General features: G+C 42.4%; 1 protein-coding gene across 2 annotated transcripts in view; it reads left to right on the top strand.

Moving 5' to 3' along the window:
- Positions 1-24010, top strand: part of LOC132385110 (carotenoid-cleaving dioxygenase, mitochondrial-like) — a 65647-nt gene that overhangs the window by 6274 nt on the left and 35363 nt on the right. For both annotated transcript variants that reach the window (XM_059956862.1, XM_059956863.1), the window contains exons 2-4: positions 13652-13856; positions 21512-21723; positions 21816-21931. In XM_059956862.1, coding sequence (XP_059812845.1) covers positions 13652-13856; positions 21512-21723; positions 21816-21931 — 533 coding nt within the window. The remainder of the gene's footprint in view (positions 1-13651; positions 13857-21511; positions 21724-21815; positions 21932-24010) is intronic.

Below are 24010 nucleotides of genomic sequence, written 5' to 3'. Positions count from 1 at the left end.
CCAGGACTAGCCTATTGGCTCAGGGAGTCTGACACTCCGAAGGAGGAGTTGTAAAGTTTGATGGCCACGGGCAGGAATGACTTCCTATGACGCTCAGTGTTACATCTCGGTGGAATGAGTCTCTGGCTGAATGTACTCCTGTGCCTAACCAGTACATTATGGAGTGGATGGGAGTCATTTTCCAAGATGGCATGCAACTTGGACAGCATCCTCTTTTCAGACAGCACTGTCAGAGAGTCCAGTTCCACCCCCACAACATCACTGGCCTTACGAATGAGTTTGTTGATTCTGTTGGTGTCTGCTGCCCCAGCACACAACAGCAAACATGATAGCACTGGCCACCACAGCCTCATAGAACATCCTCAGCATCGTCCGGCAGATGTTAAAGGACCTCAGTCTCCTCAAGAAATAGAGACGGCTCTGACGCTTCTTGTAGACATACTTCATTTGGAGTTTGAAGAGATTTGGTATGTCAACAAAAACACTCAAAAACTTCTATGGATGTACCATAGAGAGCATTCTGACAGGCTGTATCACTGGCTGGTATGGGGGGGGGGGTGGGCTACTGCACAGGACCAAAAGAAGCTGCAGAGGTTCTTAAATTTAGTTAGCTCCATCTTGGGTACTAGCCTACAAAGTACCCAGGACACCTTCAGGGAGCAGTGTCTCAGAAAGGCAGCATCCAGTATTAAGGACCTCCAGCACCCAGGGCATGCCTGTTTCTCACTGTTACCATCAGGTAGGAGGTACAGAAGCCTGAAGGCACACATTCAGTTTTTTGCACAATTTTTAATTTATTCAATATATGTTTACAGTAATTGATTTACTTATTTCTGTATTATTATTTTATTTTCTTCTTCTATATTATGTATTACATTGAACTGCTGTTGCTAAGTTAACAAACTTCACGTCACATGCCGATGATAATAAACCTGATTCTGAAGATTGTTGTCAAGGAAGAAATGAACAAATGGTCACCAGATTTACCACAGAATGTACTTTTGTCCCGATGGCACTAATTACCTGATGTCACCTGAGCTTTCAATCATAAATGTTGTTTATTTCATCTTAACACAGAGTAAAGTATCACAGCAACCACTTCTAGTTCATTTGCTTCACTCTGGAAAAGTGTTTGATAGTTTCTGTGCCAGACACATATCAAGTGACATTTCCCATACCACACTGATGATGCTACTCCTCTGATACCTCAAAGCTCCATTTCTCTTTTAACTCTGTCTCTCTCATTTCTTTTGGAGACTGATCTCTAGCACCTGCCTCTGATCCTCAGATCCAAACATTCCCCATTCAAGCCTTGACTGCCTTTGATGAGGGAAAGGTCTACATCCTATCCTATAGCTGCTGGTAAGGTATAGACCTTTCTCCTTTGCACATAAAAAAATTAAAGTATGAACTGCTTCAGTAACGATGAGGCTTTGGGCTACGCAAGGACATAAAATCTATAAATCAGAAAAATAAATGAATAGTGGAAAAAATTAATAACAAAGTAGCATTCATAGACTGTTGAGAAAGCTGATGGTGGAGGGGGAAGAGCCTGTTTCTGAATCATTGAGTGTGGGTCTTCAGGCTCCCGTATCTCCTCCTCAATGATAGTAATGAAAAGTAGATATGTCCCAGTTCTTCTAAATTTGTACATATTGATCATTGTGCCAGGCACTTTCCTTCTCGTGATGGAGCTGGGTCTGATAGGGGTAAAGGCAGGGTCAGGTGATTTTTATGCAGCATAGATTATTTCGGGCAGTTTGAATATGTTTAGTGTTTGGAGCACCCTCTAGTGGAGCATAGGTGCTCCTGCAGGAAAATGAGCGATTTCTAATCTGCCATTTTCCTGCAGAATAACATTGATCTCAGAATTTAAAATTAGCCTGTGCTTTTTGTGCATATGTAGAAAAAAAATGAACTTTGAGACTCTACTGTGTTGAAGTGACACAGGTATTATTCCATCTCCTGATTGTCCAGATACAAAGCAGAAACATAGAAAACCTACAGCACAACACAGGCCCTTCGGCCCACAAAGTTGTGCCAAACATGTCCCTACCTGAGAAATGACCAGGCTTACCTATAGCCCTCTATTTTATTAAGCTCCATGTACCTACCTAAAAGTCTCTTAAAAGACCCTATCATATCTGCCTCCACCACTGTTGCTGACAGCCCATTCCATGCAGTCACCACTCTGAGTAAAAAAAAACTTACCCCGACATCTCCTCTGTACCTACTCCCCAGCACTTTAAACATGTGTCCTCTTGTGGCAACTGTCTCAGCCCTGGGAAAAAGCCTCTGACTATCCACACGATCAATGCCTCTCATCATCTTATACACCTCTATCAGGTTACTTCTCATCCTCCGTCGCTCCAAGGAGATGCTCCCCAATCTAGGCAACATCCTTGTAAATCTCCTCGGCACCTTTTCTATGGCTCCCACATCCTTCCTGTAGTGAGGCAACCAGAACTGAGCACAGTACTCCAAGTGGGGTCTGACCAGGGACCCTGGTCAATAGTTGCAACATTACCTCTCGGCTCCTAAATTCAATTCCACGATTGATGAAGGCCAATACACCGTACACCTTCTTAACTACAGAGTCAACCTGCGCAGCTGCTTTGAGTGTCCTATGGACTCAGACCCCAAGATCCCTCTGATCCTCCACACTGCCAAGAGTCTTACCATTAATAGTATATTCTGCCATCATATTTGACCTACCAAAATGAACCACTTCACACTTATCTGGGTTGAACTCTATTTGCCACTTCTCAGCCCAGTTTTGCATCCTATCAATGTCCTGCTGTAACCTCTGACAGCCTTCCACACTATCCACAACACCTCCAACCTTTGTGTCATCAGTAAACTTACTAACCCATCCCTCCACTTCCTCATGCCAGTCATTTATAAAAATCACAAAGAGCAAGGGTCCCAGAACAGATCCCTGGGGCACCCCACTGGTGACCGACCTCCATGCAGAATATGACCTGTCTACAACCATTCTTTGCCATCTGTGGGCAAGCCAGTTTTGGATCCGCAAAGCAATGTCCCCTTGGATCCCATGCCTCTTTACTTTCTCAATAAGCCTTGCATGGGGTACATTATCAAATGCCTTGCTGAAATCCATATACACTACATCTACTACTCTTCCTTCATCAATGTGTTAAGTCACATCCTCAAAAAATTCAATCAGGCTCATAAGGCACAACCTGCACTTGACAAAGCCATGTTGACTACTCCTAATCATATTATACCTCTCCAAGTGTTCATAAATCCTGCTTCTCAGGATCTTCTCCATCAACTTCATCTCCATCACCAACCTCTGAGGTAAGACTCAATGGTCTATAATTTCCTGGGCTATCTCTACTCCCTTTCTTGAATAAAGGAACAACATTCACAACCCTCCAATCCTCCAGAACCTCCCATTGATGATGCAAGGATCATTGCCAGATGCTCAGCAATCTCCTCCTTTACCTCCCACAGTAGCTCGGGGTACATTTTGTCCAGTCCCAGCAACTTATCCAACTTGATGCTTTCCAAAAGCTCCAGCTCTGTCATAAGGGGACACGAGGCTGGACACAAGTGCAGGACGCAGGCACTGAAGTACTAGGGGCAGGACGGGAACAACTAAACAATAGACAAGATCTGTTGACCATGGTGTGCATAAGGGACATGACATTCAAAGTGATTCCAGGGTTCCAGGAGAGTCTTAGAGTTCAGGCAAGGCAGGATCCCAGAGTTCACTGGGCAGGGCCCAACCTCCCAGGCAGGTACACAGGGGCCTGAGCAGGTCACGGGACACCTGGGTAGGTTGCAGGGCACAACCTGTCAACAACAAGGGATAGGTAGGGGCAGAGACCTCTGGGCGGGCCACATAACTCCTAGGCAGGGCCCAGACCTCTCAGGCAGGAACACAGGGGCCTGAGCAGGTCACAGGGCACCTGGGTAGGTTGTAGGGCACAACCCATTGGCAGCAAGGGATGGAAAGAGGCTGAGTTCCCCACCGGGTAACTGCAGTCCAGCCAGGCTTACCCAACAGAGGCAAAGGATAGGAAGGGAACTAGGTCCAGGGTGACTGCCAGAGTTACTCAAAGAACTCATCTTTAACCAGGTTACTCCAAGCCAGAGGAACAAGAAATCCCTCCCCCTCCCCCTCCCCCTCCCCCTCCCCGTCCTCCTCCTCCTCCTCCTCCTCCTCCTTGTGCCCCCTATATACACTGCCAGCTGATGGGCATTAGGTGCGCCTCCTTGAGTCCCAACAAGCCACGATGATCCACAGGTGTGACTAATTGGGCTCAAGAGCGAAAGGAGGGACAGCTACAAGACCCGGAGTCTGGAATCCGTGGACCGGATCAAGACCTGGCGTGCGGGCTACAGACCGGACCATAACAAGCACATCCTCTTTCTTAATATCTACATGCTCAAGCTTTTCAGTCTGCTGAAAGTCATCATTACAATCACCAAGATTCTTTTCCATAGAGAATTCTGAAGTAAAGTATTCATTAAGTATCTCTGCTGTTTCCTCCGGTTCCATACACTTTTCCACTGTCACATTTGATAGATCCTATTCTTTCACATCTTATCCTTTTGCTCTTCACATACTTGTAGAATGCCTTAGGGTTTTCCTTTATCCTGCCCACCAAGGCCTTCTCATGGCCCCTTCTGGCTCTCCTAACTTCCTTCTTAAGCTCCTTCCTATTAGCCTTATAATCTTCTAGATCTCTAACATTACCCAGCTCTCTGAACCTTTTGTAAGCTTTTCTTTTCTTCTTGACTGGATCTATTACAGCCTTTGTACACCACAGTTCCTGTACCCTACCATAACTTCCCTGTCTCATTGGAACGTACCTGTACAGAACTCCACACAAATATCCCCTGAATATTGCCACATTTCTTACGTATTTTTCCCTGAGAACATCTGCTTCCATTTTAAGCCTCCAATTTCCTGCCTGATAGCTTCAAAATTCCCCTTACTCCAATTAAACACTTTTCTAACTTGTCTGTTCCTATCTCTCTCCAATGCTATTGTAAAGGTGACTGAATTATGATCACTATCTCCAAAAAGCTCTCCCACTGAGAGATTTGACACCCGACCAGGTTCATTTCCCAATACCAAATCAAGTATAGCCTCTCCTCTTGTAGGCTTTAAGTGTTTTAAGTTTGGTTAGGATTGGGTTGCAATGGGTTGGATTGTTTAATCAATAATACAGTTTCTCTTTCATACACAATATGAAGACCTTTCAAAGTTTTGACTCTTAATGGAAACAGAAAAATGCAGAAAAATGACTTTGCACAAGTTAGGTTAAAGTATCAGCTAAAATTTATCTGCAATATTGCAAACTTAAAATTTTCTGTGAACAGTTTAGTTTGTGTGAGAAAGTAATTTATTTTTAGTTATTTCAAAATATTACTCAAGTGTGGGAACCTGAGGCAACCATTAATACAGTCAAAGATTGCTAGACAAAAGTAATAAGTTTTAGTACACTGCCTGACCTAATCCATAGGGAAGTAATTTGAGAGGCGATGCACTCCTGCTGCTGTTTACAGATGTTGTCAATTCCTTGAGAACGATACCCTTCCCCCATTGCTTCCTTCCTGGCTTCCTGTCCCCTTCTTGCCCGTAGTCTTGACTACGATCCGGCCTCAGTTCCGGCTACACACTAATGGCGTTTGGGTTCAGAACTTTGGCTACATGCCCAAGAACATTAGTATCTGGAACAAGAGGGGACCATCTAGCCCTCTGTGCCTACTTGGCGATTTGTCATGATTATGACTGACCTTCTACCTCAGTGCCATTTTCCAGGGTTATCTTATATCCACTAACTCCTTGACGATCCAAAAATCTATTGATTCTATCTTGAGTGAATGCCATAACTGAGTCTCCAGAGCCCTCTAAATTAAGATAGTTCTGAAGTTTTGCAATTTATCAGTGAAAACATTTTCTATCTTGATGCTCAGTGGACTATCACTTAACCTAGTTTCCTCAGTGGGGGATATATCCTCTCTGTATCTAGCATGTCCAGCAAAATTTTGTAAGTTTTGCTCAGAAATCATCTCATTCATCTAACCTCTAGAGAATACAGTGCCTGTTGACTCAATTTCTTCTCGCACTTCCAATGCACCATCGCTGTCTCCAGTCTAGGAAATTTTTGATGAACCTCATGGCAAGTACATCCTTTCTTAGGCAAGGAGACCAAAGTTGCACACAATGCTTCAGGTGTAACCACACCAAAGCCCTATACAATTGCGATAAGTCTTCCTTACTCCTGTGATCAAACTCTCTTGTTATAAAGCCTAACCTGATTGTATTCCTGGTGCCTAGCTACAACCAAACACTGAGGTGCAACCTGATCTCCAGCAGTGATGCATATCTGAGTTCTGCTCATGGACTCTACACAGTCTTTTTGCATTTGCGCACACTTCGAGGCTAAATATCAAGCTATTGCTGATTGCAAACTATTATCTAAATGGAGAAAGATCACAATTCAGCAAAGTACTGAAAGACCTGTATGTATGTGCATAAATTATACATTAGCAGATATGTGCAGCAAGTATTTCCTAAAGCAAATGGCACATTGTCCTTTTCACAAGACAGCTGGAGTTTAGAAATAGAGAAGCATTGTTACAGTTGCACAGGGTACTGGTGAGGCTCAACCTGGAGTGCTGTGCAGTGTCATGGTCCCCTTATTTAAAGGAAGGATATACTGGCATTGGAGGCTTTTCAAAAGAAATGCGCTGGGCTAATTCTGGGATGAGAGGGTTGTCGCTAGGAAATCTTTGATGAACTTCATGTCAGGTACATCTTTCCTAGGTAAGGAGAGCAAAGCTGTACACAATGCTTCAGGTGTGATCACACCAAAACCCAATACAATTGCAATACACCTTCCTTAGTAACCACCGCAAAAAATAGATATACTGTATGTTTTGTTGGTGTTTAGCAGAATGAGGGTGTGATCTTATCAAAGAAGATAAGGGGTTCTGAGGGGTCATAGCAGGGTAGATGGTGAGCTGTTTCCACTAGAGGGAGATCTTGAATGTGGGTGGGAGACATAATTACAGCTAGAGACAGGCATCAACCCTGATGAAGATGGCAGAGTTTGTTCTCAAAACATCGGTTAAAATTGATATCTATACCTGGCTGGAAGCTGGAGAAGAGTTTATTCATTCAATAATTTGTTCTTCCTGGAGAATTATATGTAATGCAACTACATCTCTCATGCCTGCATCTAAAAGAGTCAATAGGAGGGAAAAGATGAAATATGAATGCAAGCTAACAAACAATATCAAGGTGGATTGATAAAGCTTTTTCAAGTATATAAAAAGTAAAAAAGAGATGAGATGGATATAGGACCACTAGAAATTGAGGCCGGAGAAATAATAATGGGGTCAAGGAGATGGCAGATAACTAAAAGAGTATATGGCAGCAGTCTTCACTGTGGAAGACACTAGCAGTGTGCCAGGTGTTGAAGGGTGTGAGGAAAGAGAAGTGAGTGTAGTTACTATTACAAGAGGGAAAGTGCTCAAAAAACTGAAAGATCTAAAGGTACATAGTCACCTGGACCAGGTGAACTGCACCTTAGGGTTCTGAAAGAGGTAGCAGGTAGAGATTGTGGAGGCATTAGTAATGATCTTTAAAGAATTATTGGACTCTGGCATGGTTCCAGAGGACTGGAAAATTGCAAATGTCACTCCACTCAAAAAGAAAGGAAGGAGGAAGCAGAAAGGGAATTATAGACTGGTTAGCCTAACATCAGTGATTGGGAAGATATTGGAGTCAATTGCTAAGGATGAGGTTATGGAGTACTTGGTGACACAGGACAAGATAGGACAAAGTCAGCATGGTTTCCTTAAGGGAAAATCTTGCCTGGCGAACATATTGGAATTCTTTGATGAGAATACAAGTAAGATAGGTAAAGGGAATGCAGTGGACGTTGTATATTTGGATTTTCAGAAGGCCTTTGACAAGGTGCCACATATGAGGCTGGTTGCCAAGTTAAAAGCTCATGGTATTACAGTTACCAGCATGGATGAGTATTGGTTGATTGGTAGAAGGCAGTGAGTGGAAATAAAGAATCCTTTTCTGGGTGGCTGCCAGTGACTAGTGGTGTTCCCCTGGGGTTGGTGTTTGAACTGCTTCTTTTTGTGCTGTATATCAATAATTTAGATGATGGAATAAATGGCTTTGTTGCCAAGTTTGCAGATGATATGAAGATTACTGGAGGGGCAGGTAGTGTTGAGGAAATAGATAGGCTGCAGAAGGACTTGGATAGATTAGGAGAATGGGCAAGGAAGTGGCAAATGAAATACAATGCTGGAAAATGCATGGTCATGCACTTCGGTGGTAGAAATAAATGTGCAGACTATTTTCTAAATGAGGAGAAAATACAAAAATCTGAGAGGCAAGGAGACTTGGAAGTCCTTGTGCAGAGCATCCTAAAGGTTAATTTGCAGGTTAAGTCGATGGTAAGGAAGACAAATGCAATGCTAGCATTTATTTCAAGAGATCTTGAATATAAGAGCAGGGATGTGATGCTGAGGCTTTATAAGGCACTGGTGAGGCCTCACCTTGAGTATTGTGAACAGGTTTTGGCTCCTTATCTCAGAAAAGGTGTGCTGGCTTTGGAGAGGGTTCAGAGGAGTTTCACAAGGATGATTCCAGGAATGAAAGGGTTACCATATGAGGAATGTTTGATGGTTCTGGACCTGTACTCACTGTAATTTAGAAGGATTGAATTAGATCTCATTGAAACCTTTCAACTGTTGAAAGGACTAGACAGAGTAGATGTGGAAGGGATGTTTCTCATGTTGGGGGAGTCTGGGACAAGAGGACCCAACCTCAGGATAGAGGAGCACCCATTTAAAACAGAGATGCAGAGAAATTTCTTTAGTCAGAGGGTGGTAAATTTGTGGAATTTGTTACCACAGGCAGCTGTGGAGTCCAGCTTGTTGGGTGTATTTAAGGCAGAGCTTGATAAGTTCTTGATTGGCCATGGCATCAAAGGTTATGGGGAAAGGCCAGGGAGTGGGGTTAAGAGGGGAAAAAAAGGACCAGTCGTGATTGAATGGCAGAGCATACTCGAAGGCCTAATTCTGCTCTGCTCCTATGTCTTATGGTCTTATGCATGAAAAGGTACTGGTATTCCTGCTTAGAGGCTGATAGTCACTGCCATTCCCATACCAATGTACTAAGTGTTTAACAATATCTTAATGGTTCAAATAATCAAGTTTAAATTATCAAAATATATTAATAAGTTTGTCTATCTCTTAGGTATTTCAAATTTCTTTTTTTTAATCTTTGAGTTTAAGAACCCAGAGTTTTCAATATGAAAAAAAAACACTGGACTCTGTAAATAAATCCTACTCTAACTTTTAAAAATCTGTATCTTACAATGAATTTTATAAAGGTTGTCAATGAATACAAAAGGATGTTGATAAGTTAATAATATCTGTGGATAAATGGTCGATGGAGTTTTAAGTTGGAAAATGTGAGATGCAGTCACAGGGAGAACAGGCAAATTCCACACAGACAGCACTTGAGGTCAGGATGGAACTAGATTACTGGAGGTGTGAGACAACAGTCCAATAGGTTGTGTTACTGTGTAAAGCTATACAGTTGATAACAGGACTCTTAACAGATGTACAGAGGAATATTGGATCCAAATCCAAAGCTCCTTAAAAGTGGCTCCACAAATAGATAGTGTAGTAAAGGAGATGAATGGTGTGCTTGTTTTCATTGGCTATGGCTTGAGTATAAGAGTCAGGAAGTAACACAACCTATTGGACTGTTGTCTCACAACTCCAATAATCTAGTTCCATCCTGACCGCAAGTGCTATCTGTGTGGAATTTGCCTGTTCTCCCTGTGACTGCATGGGTTTCTTCCCATATGCCAACAATATGCAGATTAGTAGGTTCATTGCCCACTGTTAATTTTCCCCAATGTGTTGGTGAGTGATAGTATCTGGAGAGGAGGTAGGATTAGTTTATGAGCTTATAAAACTTTGGTTAGGCCACAGTTTTGGTCACCCCTTTACAGGAAAGATGTAGTGGCTTTGAAGATGATACAGAGGTTTATCAGGATGCTGCCTGGATCAAAGGGTATGAGTTATAAGGAGTTGGACTGCGACCAATTACTGTATGAGAGTACGTGAAGAGAGCTACCTTATCAAACAGGTCCGCACTCAAGATCAAAAATGCAGAACTTTGCGGCAGTTTTTCAGACTTGGACAGTGACTAGTCATGGAGGGGGATTCATTAGAAAGGGTGAACAAAAAAAAATGCAAGTGCAAGCGGAGTGGCCATTCTTGGAGCAGCCATTGTTGCGAGTGGATCAGTGTTTGGAGTAGCTTTGGCTCATCAGGCTTTGGCAAAATTAGGCTTGGGTGAGGTAAAGTTTCTCTTTTTGTTCTTAATTCTTCATTCCTCATCTGATAGGACATAGTAGTGCAGTGAGAATGCTCCAGGGGCAGTGTGCGGGATATGGGAATTCTGGGAGACCTCCAGTCTCCCGAATAAACACAAATGCACCAGGAGCACTGAGCTGCAGCTCCTCAGAGAATGTATTAATAAGCTGGAGCAGCAGCTTGATGACCTTTGCCTCATATAGGAGAATGAGGAGGTGCCAGATAGGAGCTGCAGGGAGATAATGACCCCAAGATTGCAGGAGGCAGGTAACTGAGTGTCTGTCAGGGGAAGGAGGGGAAATGCACAGACAGTGCAGAGTACACCTGTGGCCGTTCTCTTCAAAAATAAGTATATAACTTTTAGATATGATTGGGGGGGGGCACACACTGACTGGGTCTCTGCCACTGAGTCTTGTGCCGTGGCTCCAAAGATAATGGAGGTAAAGAGGACTGCAGTGGTGATAGGAGATTAGGAGATTCTATAATCAGGGGAACAGAGACAAGATTCTGTGGGCGCGACAGATGGGTGCCAGGGTCAGGGATGTCTCGGATCTGGCCCATGGAATTCTAAATGGTGAGGGTGAGCAGCCAGAAGTCTTGGTACATATTGGCACCGATAATATAGGTAGACAAGGTGAGAAGGTCCTGAAGAGAGATTTTAGGGAGCTTGGTAGAAAGCTGGAAAACAGGACCACCAGGGTAGTAATCTCTGGATTGCTGCCTGTGCCATATGCCAGTAAGGGTAAAAATAGAATGATTTATCAGGTGAATGCATGGCTGAGGAATGGGTGCAGGGGGCAGAGCTTTGATGTATTGATCATTGGGATCTCTTCTGGAGGAGGTACCTGATGGGTTACACCTGAAGCTGAGAGGGATCAATACCTTGTGCACAGGTTTGCTAGAGTTGTTCAGGAGTGCTTAAACTAATCTGGCAGGGGGATGGGAACAGGAGTGATAGTACTGAAGATGATGGTGTTGGTTTTCAAACAGAGGCAGTGTGCAATGTAGGACAGGATGAGGACAGGATGAGTTGCAATGTAAAAGGCAGACAAAATCAAAAAGGGTGAATACAGGACAGAAGGGGTTAAATTTGAATGTGTGCAGTATGCAGAATAAGGTAGATGAACTTGTAGCAGAGTTACAGAAAAGGAACTGCAAAGGTAAAGAGACCCTATTGGGAATTACATACAGACCCCCAAACAGAAGAATGTGGTCTACAAGTTACAATGGGAGATAGAAAATGCATGCCAAAGGGCAATGTTACAGTAGTCATTGGGGATTTCGATATACAGGTAAATTGGGAAAATCTGGTTGTTTCTGGATCCCAAGGGGAAATTTCTAGAATGCCTATGAGATGGCTTTTTAGAACAGTTCGTGGTTGAGCCCACAAGAGGATCAGCTATTCTGGATTGGGTGTTGTACAATGAATCAGAATTGATTAGCTTAAGGACCTTTAGGGGCTAGTGATCACCTTATGATAGAATTCACCTTGCAAATTGAGAAGGGGAAGCTAAAGACACATGTATCGGTATTACAGTGGAGTAAAGGGGATTACAGAGACATGAGAGAGGATCTGGCCAAAATGGTAGGAAAAGAATACTGGCAGGGGTGATGGCAGAGCAGCAATGGATGGAATTTCTGGAAGCAATTTGGAAGGCACAGGATATATACATCCTAATGAGGAAGAAGTATTCTAAAGGCAAGATGACACAACTGTTTCTGGCTAACAAGAGAAGTCAAACCCAACATAAAAGCCGAAGAGAAGGTATATAATAGAGCAAAGATTAGTGGGAAATTAGAGGACTGGGAAGCTTTTAAAAACCAAGAGAAGGCAACTAAAACAGACATTGAAAAGGAAAAGATAGAATATGAAGGTAAGCTAGTCAATAATATTTTAAAGAGGGTACCAGAAGTCCCTTCAGAAACATAATGTGTAAAAGAAAGGTGAGAGTGGAAAATGGTGCTGGAGAGGTAGTAATGGGGGACAAGGAAATGACGGATGAACTGAATAAGTATTTTGCATCAGTCTTCACTGTGGAAAACACTAACAGTATGCTAGAAGTTCCAGGTGTCAGGGAGTGTGAAGTTGCCATTACTAGAGAGAAGGTTCTTGAGAAACTGAAAGGTCTGAAGGTAGATAAGTCACATGGAGCAATGGTATACACCCCAGGGTTGTGATAGGGATGACTGAAGGGATTGTGATGATTGTGGTTAGTAATGATTTTTCAAGAATCAATTGATTCTCACATGGTTCTGGTGGAATGGAAAAATGCAAATATCACTCCACTATTCAAGAAGGGAGAGAGGCAGAAGAAAAGAAATTATAGGCCAGTTAGTCTGACCTCAGTAGTTGGGAAGATGTTGTAGTTGATTGTTAAGGATGTGGTTTCAGGGTACTTGAAGGCACATGATAAAATAGGCCATAGTCAGCATGGTTTTTCTCAAGGGAGAATCTTGCCTGACAATTCTATTGAAATTCTTTGAAGAAATAACAAAGAGGATAGACAAAGGAAAATCAGTGGATGTTGTATACTTGGATCTTCAGAAGGCCTTTGACAAGGTGCTGTACATGAGGCTACTTAACAAGTTCAGAGTCCATGGTATTACAGGAAAGATACTAGCATGGATAGAAGATTGGCTGATTGGCAGGAGGCAAAGAGTGGGAATAAACGGATCCTTTTCTGGTTGGCTACCGGTGACTAGTGGTGTTCCACAGGGGTCAGTTTTGGGACTGATTTGTTTTATGTTATAGGTCAATGAATGAATGATGGAATTGATGGCTTTGTGGTAAAGTTTGTGGATGATACAAAGATAGGTGGAGGGGCAGGTAGTGTTGATGAAGTAGAGAAGCTACAGAAGGACTTAGGCAGATTAGGAGAATGGGCAAAGAAGTGGCAGATGGAGTACAGTGTTGGGAAGTGTATGGTCATGAACTTTGGTAGAAGAAATGAAAGGGTTGTGCCTGGAATGGACTGCCAGTGATAGTAGTGGAAGCAGTTATGACAGTGGTGTTTAGATGCTTTTAGGTAGGCACATGAATATGCAGGTAATGGAGGAATATGGATCATGAGCAGATAGAAAAGATTTAGTTTAATTTGGTACCATGTTTGGTGCAGACATTGTGAGGTGAAAAACTCTCTTCCTGTGCTCTACTAAGCTGTGTTTTATGTGAAATAGACATCAGCTACTAATTATCAGTGTCCTGTGCCTTTGTATTACCACAACAGTGGTCAAGTTCTAAACTATATTTTCTTAGTATTTAGGCAGCTGATTCCTATTGAAAAGAAGAGAGTGATATACTATTCCAGCAGAAAGGGATTGGAGTGTATCGCACCATTGTTCACATCTGTTGAGGAAACTCCAAAACCCATGGTGGCAAAGATCAAAGGGAACATCCCAAAATGGTTACAGGGAAGTCTGCTGAGAAATGGGCCTGGAAAATACGAGTTTGGAAATGATAGGTAAGTGTGACATTTTTCCCATTCTTCTGAGCCCCTCCATGGATCATGGTTGACCATAGATGTTGCGTCCTAGCTGTCTACATGATACACAAGCCAGGGTAGTATGATATGGAGGGCAAGCTGTTGCCCGTGTTGCAGGTTCATCCTCTCCACACAGCCAATGAACCCAAAGGACTGATACTGTTTGGCACAAGCAGCGTCGCAGGAGTTGCCAGTCAGTGCTGAGCTCAATGAAGGGCTGCCTTAGGAACTCTAGCTCTGGATTTTCCCTCAGGATTTAATCCTGAAGCTTTCCCCATGAATGGGTATAGGCACAAGACAGCGGAGGTTTGAGATCAGTTTTCTTTCTCTCAAATGAGCTGCCAACAATGGCTGATGAGCCCCATTGCCTGAAGTGATTGGTCTTGAGGCACCAGCAGCCATCTTTGCTCCTTCTCCTGTCAGGAGAAACAGTTCTGCCTGGCTCAGCAGCTAAGCCACGCATGAAGACCTGGAACTGGACTTGGTTGTCAGAGACTATTTGAGATGCATACCATTGAGCGTATTTAATAGGTAGTGGGAGCTTGTCTCCCTGCCACCCCCAGCTATAACAACTTTAAAGAACCACCCATATTTATAGTGTAAAAACATTGCGGGCATGTTATGTTGGCACCGAAATGTGGGGTAACACTTGCACATAGCACAACATTAGGTGTGTTGGTATGTTTTGATGTACATGTGATAAATAAATCTGGCTCTGAATCTGAATTTGAATTTATTGTATAACTCACTATCAGTTCCTAAAGATGCGAGACAACCTAGTAACAGCAGTTCTCCCTACAGAATATTTATTGGGAATATATTGTATCAATAACAAACACAGCAACATTAATAGCAAACATTGTGATTAACTACAATTTCAACTTGTTTACATGAAGCACATGAAAAATTGACAAATTACTTTCAAATTTGATACTAATTTTATTCACCATATAGTATTGTTTTAACATTATATTATGCCTATTCTCAAAGAATAAAATCAATAATTCTGTTCCAAACTGTCCAAATGCATCAAAGAGGTGGAGAATTAATTAGTCAGAACTTGTTAGAATGGTATCCCTCCCCTTCAGCTTCACAACAATTTGAACAAGCTGAACTCCTTGCAATAATAAAGGATTTTAATGTAATGAGATTTATTTTGGAGAAACTAGACCTGGATAAACTAGTCCAATTTGATTTGGAATGATAAATAATTGAGAACAAGAAAAAGTGAGTGAAAGAAACATTGAGGAAAAAAATGCATTGAACATTTTGAATAAACATTTACTGCCTGCAGGAATTTCATTTAGGATTATTCTGAATTAGAGAGGCTGAATGTTGGATTAAAGATCAGTTTATTTGTCACATGTACATCAAACCATCGAAATACATATTAGGGTTTTTTTTGTGTGTCAATAACCAAAAGGATTGGGATTTTGCTGGAGGCAGCCTGCAAGTGTCATCACATTTCCACCGCCAACATAGCTTGCCCACAACTCACTAACCTTAAATGTAAATCTTTGGAGCATCGGAGGAAACCCACACAGTCACAAGAGAACGAACAACTCCTTACAGATGGTAGTAGGAATCAAACCCCGACTGGCGATTGTTGGAGCTGCCTTCTGGTGCTGTAGAGCGATTGTGCTAACCATTACTCTACTGTTACTGTGGAGATAGCAATCTTAACATTAAATATTTCTTGTAATATGTCTTGGTTGATCATGTTTGCTTTCTCTGAATCGTCTGCTATCCAGGAAGGTAATGTAAATTGCAAACACACAGTTGATAGAATTTATTGTTGAAGTGGTTTCTGGTTATGCATCAAAAGCTCTTTCCTAATGCATGCAAGATCTTTATTTTCAGTAACAAGGTTGTATCATCACCAGTCAGCATCATTAAATCAAGGATGATACTCTATACTTGCACTCTATAAAATGCCCTGTTCAATTCATGATATTTTTTGCAGATTTTCTCCAGGATTAGAAAGTATTACCTATAAGGAGAAGGGTGACAAACTTGCATTACTTTTTCTGAAATGTTGGAGGCTGAGGTGTAACCTGATAGAAGTGTATAAAATTACAAGAGGCAAAGTCAAGATCATTGTCCCAGGGTCAAATGCAAATACTAAAGGGCATAGATTTAAGGTTAGAGAGAGAAAGTTTAAAGGAGATGTGCAGGGCAATCTTACACAGAAGTACCTGGAACGTGCTGCTAGGGGAAGTATTTGAAGCAGAGATGACAGCAATATTTCAGGGGCATTTGGACAGACACCGAAAAGGCAGGGAATGGAGGTCTGCAGAACATGCGCAGGCTGTCTGGTGAGGTTAGTGTAACTTGGCATCATAGTCAGCACAGACATTGTAGTTTAAAGGGCCTGTTGCTGCTTTACTGTCTTATGATCTATATAAGTTCCATGTTTATTATGAAAAGAGCTACTGATACACTGATTCTGTAAACTTATGTGACATTAGAAAAGGAAATTCATGGGAAGAATGCCTTAATTGTACAATTTTTAAAATGTCTTAACAAGTTCTCGCTTTCAAGGTTCTCCCATTCATCACCTAAACTAATTTCTGATGTGCAAGATGCCTCCCTGGTATGGTAGATATGAAAAGTAGATAATATCTTCCTGTCACAAAAACACGTAAGTCTGCAGATGCTGGAAATCCGAAGCAACACACACAAAATGCTGGAGGAACTCAGCAGGTCAGGGAGCATCTATGGAAATGAATAAATAGTCAATGATTCAGGCCGAGACCCTTCTTCAGGACTGGGGGGGGGGCATGGGGTGGGGAAGATGCCAAATTAAAAGATGGGGGGAGGGGAAAGAGGCTAGCTGGAAGGTGATAGGTGAAGCCAGGTGAGTGGGAAAGATCAAAGGCTGGAGAGGAAAGAATCTGATAGGAGAAAAAAGCAGACCATAGCAGAAAGAGAGGGAGGAGGGGACCCAGGGGAAAGCAATAGGCAGGTGAGAAGAAGTAAAAGGTCAGAGTGGGGAATAGAGGAAGGGGGTTCGCAGGTGGAATCTTTTTACTGGAAGGAGAAATTGATATTCATGTCATCAGATTCCTCCAACCTGAGGGTGGCCTCATTGTGGCACAAGAGGAGGCCATGAATTGACATGTCAGAATGGGAATTGAAATTAAAAACATTTTCCCACTTGGAAGTCCCGCATATCATCAAGTTTGCCAATGACATGACCGTGGTGGGTCTCATCAGCATGAACGACGAGTCAGCTTACAGAGAGGAGGTGCAGTGGCTAACAGACTGGTGCAGAGCCAACAACCTGTCTCTGAATGTGAACAAAACAAAAGAGATGGTTGTTGACTTCAGGGGGGCATGGAGCGACCACTCCCCACTGAACATCGATGGCTGCTTGGTAGAGATTGTAAAGAGTACCAAATTTTTTGGTGTTCTCCTGACGGAGAATCTCGCCTGGTCCCTCAACACCAGATCCATAGCAAAGAAAGCCCAGCAGCGTCTCTACTTTCTGTGAAGGCTGAGGAAAGTCCATCTCCCACCCCCCATCCTCATCACATTCTACAGAGGTTGTATTGAGAGCATCCTGAGCAGCTGCATCACTGCCTGGTTTGGAAATTGCACCATCTCGGATCACAAGACCCTGCAGCGGATAGTGAGGTCAGCTGAGAAGATCATCGGGGTCTCTCTTCCCGCCATCACGGACACTTACACTACACGCTGCATCCGCAAAGGAAACAGCATTATGAAGGACCCCATGCACCTCTCATACAATCTCTTCTCTCTCCTGCCATCTGGGAAAAAGCTCCGAAGCATTCAGGCTCTCACGACCAGACTATGTAACGGTTTCTTCCCCCCAGCTATCAGACTCCTCAATACCCAGAGCCTGGACTCTGGGCTGTTTATTATTTATTGTAATGCCTGCACTGTTTTTGTGCACTTTACACAGTCCTGTGTAGGTCCGTAGTCTAGTGTAGCTTTCTCTGTGTTTTTTTTTACGTAGTTCAGTCTAATTTTTGTACTGTGTCATGTAACACCATGGTCGTGAAAAATGGTGTCTCATTTTTACTATGTACTGTACCAGCAGTTATGGTCAAAATGAGAATAAAAGTGACTTGACTTGACTTGTGATGGAGAGTGCGGAGGTGCTTAATGAAGTTTTCCCTCAATTTACGACGGGCCTCACCAATGTAGAGAGATTGAGTCACCTAGGACTGTACTTGCTAGAATTCAGAAGAATGAGAGGAGGTCTTATAGAAATATATAAAATTATGAAAGGGATAGATAAGATAGAGACAGGAAAGTTGTTTCCTCTGGTGGGTGAGACTAGAACTAAGAGACATAGCCTCAAGATTTGGGGGAGTAGATTTAGGACGGAGATGAGGAGAAATTGCTTTTCCCAGAGAACGGTGAATTTGTGGAATTCTATGCCCAATGAAGCAGTGGAGGCTACCTCAGTAAATATATTTAAGACAAGGTTGAATAGATTTTTGCATAGTAAGAGTTCTGGGGAAAAGGCAGGTAGGTGGAGATGAGTCCATGATCATATCAGCCATGATCTTCTTGAATGGCAGAGCAGGCTCACTGGGCCAGATGGCCTACTCCTGCTCCTATTTCTTATGTCCTTATGTAGATGAGGCTGCTTTGGGAGCACCAGACACAGTAGACCTGTAACTTTCTTATGCCTCTTACATTTTCTGGTGATATAGAAGCAAATCATGAAGCACGTTGAATCCTAACTGGCTCTCGGACCAATCCTGCGAAACCCATTACCTCACTTATTTCTCTCTAATCTATAACCTATTCACACTTGCCAACTTCCCCTGGATTCTCCTGCTCCCACCTACATTAAGAAGAATTTACAGTTACCTATTAACCACTTAAACACTCTCAGTCATGCTCAAAGATATATTCAAGGCTGATTAACAAAGATGGTATGTACCCATAGGCCTTTCTAATTATTTGGTTTGTAGTCAGTCAATAGATATTTTATTCAACAGTTTGACCCTCAGAAATTCAGTACTGGGTGAAGACCAAGGGCTCATGTGTAACTTTTCAAGCTCTGCCTCCTAACTTTTCTTTTTTCTGCTCCCAATCAAGAACAAGGCCAGTAAGAGAGTATGTCAGAGGGTTTGGGATTGTAGGAAGTGAGTTTTGTGAACTTTGGAGGATGGGTACATATCAGTGGTGAGGAGGGTCACAGGTCACTGGCTTGAATTTGCTTTATCATATGCCCTTGAATGTATGAGAGCCTGCTTTTTACACACGAGTTGCCTGTAGGTGAAGTTAGCCATACATGTGTAACTGAAAATTATGTGGATCAGAAAAACTGCAGAGGTTGGAAATCTGAAATGAAACCAGAAAACTCAGGATCTGTGGCAAGAGCAACAATCGGTGGTTCAGATCTGATGAAGGACTGCAGACTCAAAGTGCTGACAGTTTCAGTTTCCTGACCTGCTGATTTTTGCCTGCATCAGGTTGAAGGTTATCAACCTGATGAATGTCGATTTCTCTAATTTCTAGTAATTTCTCCTCCCTTCCTCCTCTCTCTTTTCCCATTCCTCATGCAGGGTACTGCTTCTCCTCACCTGCCCATCATATCTTTCTAGTTCCTGTCTTCCATCCCTTTCCTCTATGGTCCATGATCCTATTAGATTCCTTCTTCTTCTGCCCTTTAATTCTTCCATTTATCACCTTACAGCTTCTTATTTCATCCCCTGCCCCACCCACCCACCACCTCCCTCTCCTGGTCTCACCTTTTAAAGAGCAACAGAAGATAACTAAAAAGGCAATATGGGGAGAAAAGATGAGGTACGAAGGTAAGCTAGCCAAGAATATAAAGGAGGATAGTAAAAGCTTCTTTAGGTATGTGAAGAGGAAAAAATTAGTTAAGACCAAAGTTGGGCCCTTGAAGGCAGAAGCGGGTGAATTTACTATGGGGAACAAGGAAATAGTAGACGAGTTGAACAGGTACTTTGGATCTGTCTTCACTAGGGAAGACTCAGACAAAGTCCCAGCTGTAACAGTGGCCAGAGGACCTAGGGTAATGGAGGAACTGAAGGAATTTCACGTCAGGCAGAAAATGGTGTTGGCTAGACTGATGGGACTGAAGGCTGATAAATCCCCAGGGCCTAATGGTCTGCATCTCAGGATACTTAAGGAGGTGGCGCTAGAAATTGTGGTTGCATTGGTAATCATTTTCCAATGTTCTATAGATTCAGGATCAGTTCCTGAGGATTGGAGGATAGCTAATGTTATCCCATTTTTTAAGAAAGGAGGGAGAGTGAAAACAGGGAATTATAGACCAGTTAGCCTAACATCAGTGGTGGGGAAGATGCTAGAGTTAATTATAAAAGATGAAATAGCAGCACATTTGGATAGCAGTAACAGGATTGGTCCGAGTCAGCATGGATTTACGAAGGGGAAATCATGCTTGACTAACCTTCTGGAATTTTTTGAGGATGTAACTATGAAAATGGACAAGGGAGAGCCAGTGGATGTAGTGTACCTGGACTTTCAGAAAGCCTTTGATAAGGTCCCACATAGGAAATTAGTGGACAAAATTAGAGCACATGGTATTGGGGGTAGGGTATTAACATGGATAGAAAATTGTTTGGCAGACAGGAAACAAAGAGTAGGGACTAACGGGTCCTTTTCAGAATGGCAGGCAGTGACTAGTGGTGTACCGCAAGGCTTATTGCTGAGACCGCAGCTATTTACAATATACATTAATGATTTAGGTGAAGGGATTAAAAGTAACATTAGCAAATATGCAGATGACACAAAGCTGGGTGGCAGTGTGAAATATGAGGAGGATGAGGTTAATTCCTGGGATGGCGAGACTATCATATGTTGAAAGATTGGAGCAACTGGGCTTGTATATACTAGAATTTAGAAGGATGAGAGGGGTTCTGATTGAAACATATAAGATTATTAATGGATTGGACACGCTAGAGACAGGAAACATGTTCCCAATGTTGGGGGAGTTCAGAGCCAGAGGCCACAGTTTAAGAATAAGGAGTAGGCCATTTAGAACGGAGCTGAGGAAAAACTTTTTCACCCAGAGAGTTGTGGATCTATGGAACACTCTGCCTCAGAAGGCAGTGGAGGCCAATTCTCTGGATGCTTTCAAGAAAGAGTTAGATAGAGCTCTTAAAGATAGCGGAGTCAAGGGATATGGGGAGAAGGCAGGAACCGGGTACTGATTGTGGATGATCAGCCATGATCAAATTGAATGGCGGTGCAGGCTCGAAGGGCTGAATGGCCTACTCCTGCACCTATTGTCTATTGCTTGTGCTCCTCCCCCCACCCCCCCCCAACATTCTCACTCTGTCCTATTCTGGCCCCTTCCTTTCCAGTACTGATGAAGGGTGTCAGCCTGAAACATCGACAGTTTATTCCACCATAAATGCTGCCTGACTTGCCGAGTTCCTCCAGCATTTTGTATGTTTTGCTTGCACTTTCTGTTTTTGTTAAAATTGATGGAACTTGTGTCCTTGTATATGTTACATGCCTTTGGATCTCAGTGGGATATCTAGGGACCACCAGCATCAGAACTATGAAGAACACTGAAGGATCATCAAGACTTAGCGACATGCATGACAAACAGAAATATGCTTTGCTCACTGTCTAAGAAACACAATCTATTCTTCTTTCAGATATAATCACTTTTTTGACAGCCTGGCCTTGATGCATCAATTCAGAATTGATGATGGTATTGTTACCTACATGAGCAAGTTTCTACGCAGTGACGCATACCGTATCAACAGTGAATACAACCGAATCATGGTATCAGAATTTGGAACTTTAGCAATGCCTGACCCTTGCAAAAACATTTTTGAACGCTTCACTAGTCGATTTGAAAACGTTGGTATGTGTCAAAAAAACATCTATTTAATTTTTTATTGATACTGGTGAAGGTCAAGTTTAATGTTTTACCTTCAAATAATGTTTTGTTTTAAGATGCAACAGATAATGGCTCTGTGAACTTTGCACTGTACAAGGGAGACTACTATGCAACCACAGAAACTAATTTTATCTATAAAGTGAATCCTAATACTCTTGAAACTGAAGAAAAGGTAAGATTCATTCTATTGCTTCATGAGCTTATTTCCATCTTGTTAAGGTGGTTTCAAGTATGTGGCGTTTTGCTGCTACAGAGAAAATTTAATTCAAACAATATTACATTTGTGTAGTAGGAGAAATGCTGCAAATGTTGGAAATCCAAAGCAACACACACACACACAACTGGGGGAAATCAGCAGGTCAGGCATATCTATGGAAATGAATAAGCAGTTGATGTTTTGGGCCAAGACCCAAAAAGGTGGGTGGGATGGGGTGAAAGGGGGAAGGAAGATAGCTAGAAGGTGATAGGTGAAGCTAGGAGGGTCAGAAAGGTAAAGGACTAGAGAGGAGAGTGGACCATAGGAGAAAGGGAAGGAGGAGGTGATCCAGGGAGAGGTAATAGGCAGGTGTTGTAGAACTGGAATCACACAGCCCTCTATGGACTTCTAATGTGATTACACGTGCCTGTTCACATTTCCCGGAGGAGTTATTTCAGTCAATATCCTTATGAAATGTCTTTTTTTATGAAGTTGAGAGACTATAGCAATCTTGATCTAAGAGCTGACATTGGAATCTCCTTCTTTTTTCTCCCACCTCACTATGATCTACCCTATGCTTTACCCTATGACCATTCTGGTAGACAGTTTTCCACTGATCCATGAAAAATGCTGAATAACCAGCTCACTTCCTCAACCTGTGTCAATGGTCTGCCTGTCAATGTCTTTTGGAAAGTGACTAGCTTCCCTCTCTAGACTGCAGTGGTCAATCTCAGTGGTCCACCTGCCAACATCATCTGTGAATGACCAATTCGTCCTTCCTGACTACGGTAACCTTTGACCGAAAGCTCCTACTTTTGAGGAATGCAGCTTTCCCTTGTTTTAACTTGAACTCTACACTTCCCAGCCTGGTGTCTGTGTTAGCTTTTTGTTTCAATGTTTTAATGTTCCAAAGTCACAGTTTATCAATTATATTCCAGATGATCAAACTGAATTTCAGCAATTACAATAGGTTAGGTGAAAAATAAAGACTTTTAAACTTCCTAGCAATTCCTTTTAAACTGTTCCTCCAAGCTAACCCTGTTTCCAGTGCATAATCTTGGCGAATCAGATGTCAAGTGATTACAGAAAGACAATACAAGTTCATGATGTGCAGATACATTAAAGACATTTAAAAAACCCTTAGATAGAAAAATAGAGGGCTATGTGGGAGCGAAGGGTTATATTGATCTTGGAGTAGGTTAGAAGGTCGGTACACCCTTGTGGGCTGAGGGCCTGAATTGTGCTGTACTATTCTATGATGTAGCCTGGATTCTTCAAGATTAAATACCTGATAATGGCAAATCACACTCATGACGAAAGAGATGTTACCTCGTGGCTCGTTGATCCAGGTTAACTCCTGACTTCCAGTGCTGACTGTGCAGTCTGCACATTCTCCCAAGGGTTTCCTTCAGAAGCTCGAGTTTCCGCCCACCTCCCAAAAACATATTGGCTAGTGGTGAGTGGTAGAATCTGGAGAGAATTATTGACAATGTGGAGAGAACAAAAGGAGATTAGGATAGGATTAGTGTAAATAGTTTCTTGACAGTTAGTGCAGACTCAGTTGCTGAAAGGCATATTTAAATTCTGTATGACTTCATGATGACCAACTCCTAAAAGCTTCTTTGGACAAAATTCAGACATGAAAGGCCTCCATTTTATGTTAGAGGGTAGCACCTCAGCAAATGCCTCTGGTGGCCAAACATATTGATTCCCTGCTGTCACTCAATGTTTCAGTTTCTCATAGCCTACAGCTTGTGTTCAGAGCCTTCTAAAGCTGGACTCTCTCAAAGCATGTTGCAAATTCAACTATAATATTTCAGCTGATTCGGAGGGTTCTTCATGCCCAAGTTCATTGCTCCCTGAAAGTGACTGCACATTGATAAGTTGTAAAGAAGTCATATAGCATTATTGCCCTCATTAATTCAGACATTGAGTTCAGTAGTTTGGAAGTTATGTTGTAGGTTTATAAAACTGTGATTACATTGCATCTGGAGTAATGTTTTCCATTCTGGTTGTTCAATTATAGGAAGAATGTGGGTGCAGAGCAGGTTTATC

Source organism: Hypanus sabinus, chromosome X2 (assembly GCF_030144855.1).
Source record: "Hypanus sabinus isolate sHypSab1 chromosome X2, sHypSab1.hap1, whole genome shotgun sequence".
NCBI lineage: Eukaryota > Metazoa > Chordata > Chondrichthyes > Myliobatiformes > Dasyatidae > Hypanus > Hypanus sabinus.
This window is presented reverse-complemented; position numbering and strand designations above follow the sequence as displayed.